The sequence below is a fragment of the Pygoscelis adeliae genome, unplaced genomic scaffold, assembly GCF_000699105.1.
Source record: "Pygoscelis adeliae isolate BGI_AS28 unplaced genomic scaffold, ASM69910v1 Scaffold48, whole genome shotgun sequence".
Lineage (NCBI taxonomy): Eukaryota > Metazoa > Chordata > Aves > Sphenisciformes > Spheniscidae > Pygoscelis > Pygoscelis adeliae.
Genome location: NW_008825618.1, coordinates 1,792,347 through 1,794,337, shown reverse-complemented (window position 1 = coordinate 1,794,337; position 1,991 = coordinate 1,792,347). Strand labels below are relative to the sequence as shown.

Sequence of the window (1,991 nt, the reverse complement as noted above, 5' to 3'; positions counted from 1 at the left end):
CGGGGCGTGCACTTCTGCCCGCCTGCGGGTGCACGCCGCCAGGCGCGTGCAAGGGGCCTCGCGCTCGTGCACGCCTCTGGGTGTCCGCCTCGGGTTTTGCGTTCGTCCTGGCCTCCGGCTGCGTGGAACCGGGCGTGCGCTTGTGCACACCTCTAGAAATAGGCCTCAAGGCTTGCATTTGCGCGTGCCCCTGGAGGTGCGCCTCGGCGGTTGCGTTTGCGTATGCCTCTAGGTGTATGTCTTGGGGCTCGAATTTGTGCATGCATCCGGGGCGCGTGCCTCAGGGGTTGCATGCTTCTGCAGGTGTCTGTCACACTGTTAGGTGTGCGTGCCTCTCTCCTGTGCGTCGAGCTGTATTTGTGTGCGTGTGTATATAGCTGATTTGTAAGTGCAGGCTCGTGTGTGGAACGTGGCTCTGTCTGTGGGTGATGGCATAAGGGCTTCCCCCGGTGCCTGTGCACGTGTAGGGCTATCTGCGCCTGTGCAGCTGCAGCTGCTAAGAGTTACAGCAGCACAGGCACCTCAGCGCAGAGGGGGGATTCATCCACCCTCTAGGTTTTCCTGGGGTAAAGGTGAAAAGCATAACTGCCGGCAGACCTGATCCAAGCTCCTGCACTATGAGAGGCAAGCGAGGCTGGCATGAGGAGTGGCGGGGGAGGGATGCCGCAAATCCTCTATTTCCCACCATCTGCAGGAACTACTTACTGCTCGGCTCCCTGGCGCACAATACTCCGAGTCGGCCCCTTCCGAAATAACCTGTGCAGCTGGGCTCAGGCTCCCTGCTGCGAGTATCCACCATCTCAGCTGGTGGAGGTGACGGAGTGGTGCCAATCCCCAAGTAAATTGTCATCCCTGGAAACATGAGAGTTTTACCGTGAGGAAAGCGCATCTCGGACTTTTGTTGAAATACAGCAGAGACATAAAACTGCCTACAACACTGAAGTGTAGAAAAGATGTGATCCAAGCTGTTCAAATCAGTGTTCACAAGGCAAAGGAACAACAGTTTTCTCTTTAAATACCATTATTAAAACAACGGTGACGTGGAAAAGGAGGGTAAACCTGAGTCTCCTCTTTATCCTCACTACAGTGGCAGAGCAAGACAGTTTCTGAAGCTGAAAGACAATTATTCCTTTCTAAGGAAAGGAAGTATGTCATAGGCAGTCTGCAACACACCCAAGACATGCTTTGCCACAAGATCCCAATAGGGCTAGAAGATAGCAAAAAAAATTACATCCATAGGGAAAATGTACATGGGCAATATACACAGTTGTATTAGGAATAAATCCCTCAGACTTTAGACACAAGCTAGGTCCTCAGGCAGGGTAAGAGGACATTACCTATACAGTCAGATGATCGTGTAACTGCATTAACCATTGTTAGAGAGGTTTTACCAGAGTACATCACTCCCTCAAATCATGCATTACATCAACCCTTACATTTTTATCCCATACCTTTATAGTCCTCAGTAAACAGTACTGGTCCCGTATTGGGACCTTGTATTGAGACCAGTACTGTTTAGTATCTTCAACGGCATACTGGGATCGAGTGCATCCTCAGCAAGTTTGCAGATGACACCAAACTGAGTGGAGCAGTTGATGCGCTTGAGGGGAGGGATGCCATCCAGCGTCCCGCTGGACAGTCTTGAGAGGTGGGCCAATGCGAACCTCATGAGGTTTAACAAGGCCAAGTGCAAGGTCCTGCACCTGGGTCAGGGCAAGCCCCAGTATCAGTACCGACTGGGGGATGAAGGGATTGAGAACAGCCCTGCCAAGAAGGACTTGGGGGTACTGGTGGATGAAAAGCTGGACATGAGCCGGCAATGTGTGCTCGCAGCCCAGAAAGCCAATCGTATCCGGGGCTGCATCAAAAGGAACGTGGCCAGCAGGTCAAGGGAGGTGATTCTGCCCCTCTCCTCTGCTCTGGGGAGACCCACCTGGAGTACTGTGTCCAGCTCTGGAGTCCTCAGCACAGGAAAGACATGGAGCTTTTGG

At 52.7% G+C, this 1,991-nt stretch overlaps 1 protein-coding gene across 1 annotated transcript in view; it reads right to left on the bottom strand.

Annotated features, from left to right (window-relative positions):
- PCCA (propionyl CoA carboxylase, alpha polypeptide) overlaps positions 1-1,669 on the bottom strand; it is a 299,399-nt gene extending 297,730 nt beyond the window's left edge. Inside the window, exons 1-2 of the mRNA XM_009333370.1 lie at positions 1,537-1,669; positions 731-852 (exon numbers count right to left, since the gene is read on the bottom strand). Of these exons, the coding sequence (XP_009331645.1) occupies positions 731-852; positions 1,537-1,669 (255 nt within the window). The remainder of the gene's footprint in view (positions 1-730; positions 853-1,536) is intronic.
- Positions 1,670-1,991: the final 322 nt, after the last annotated feature.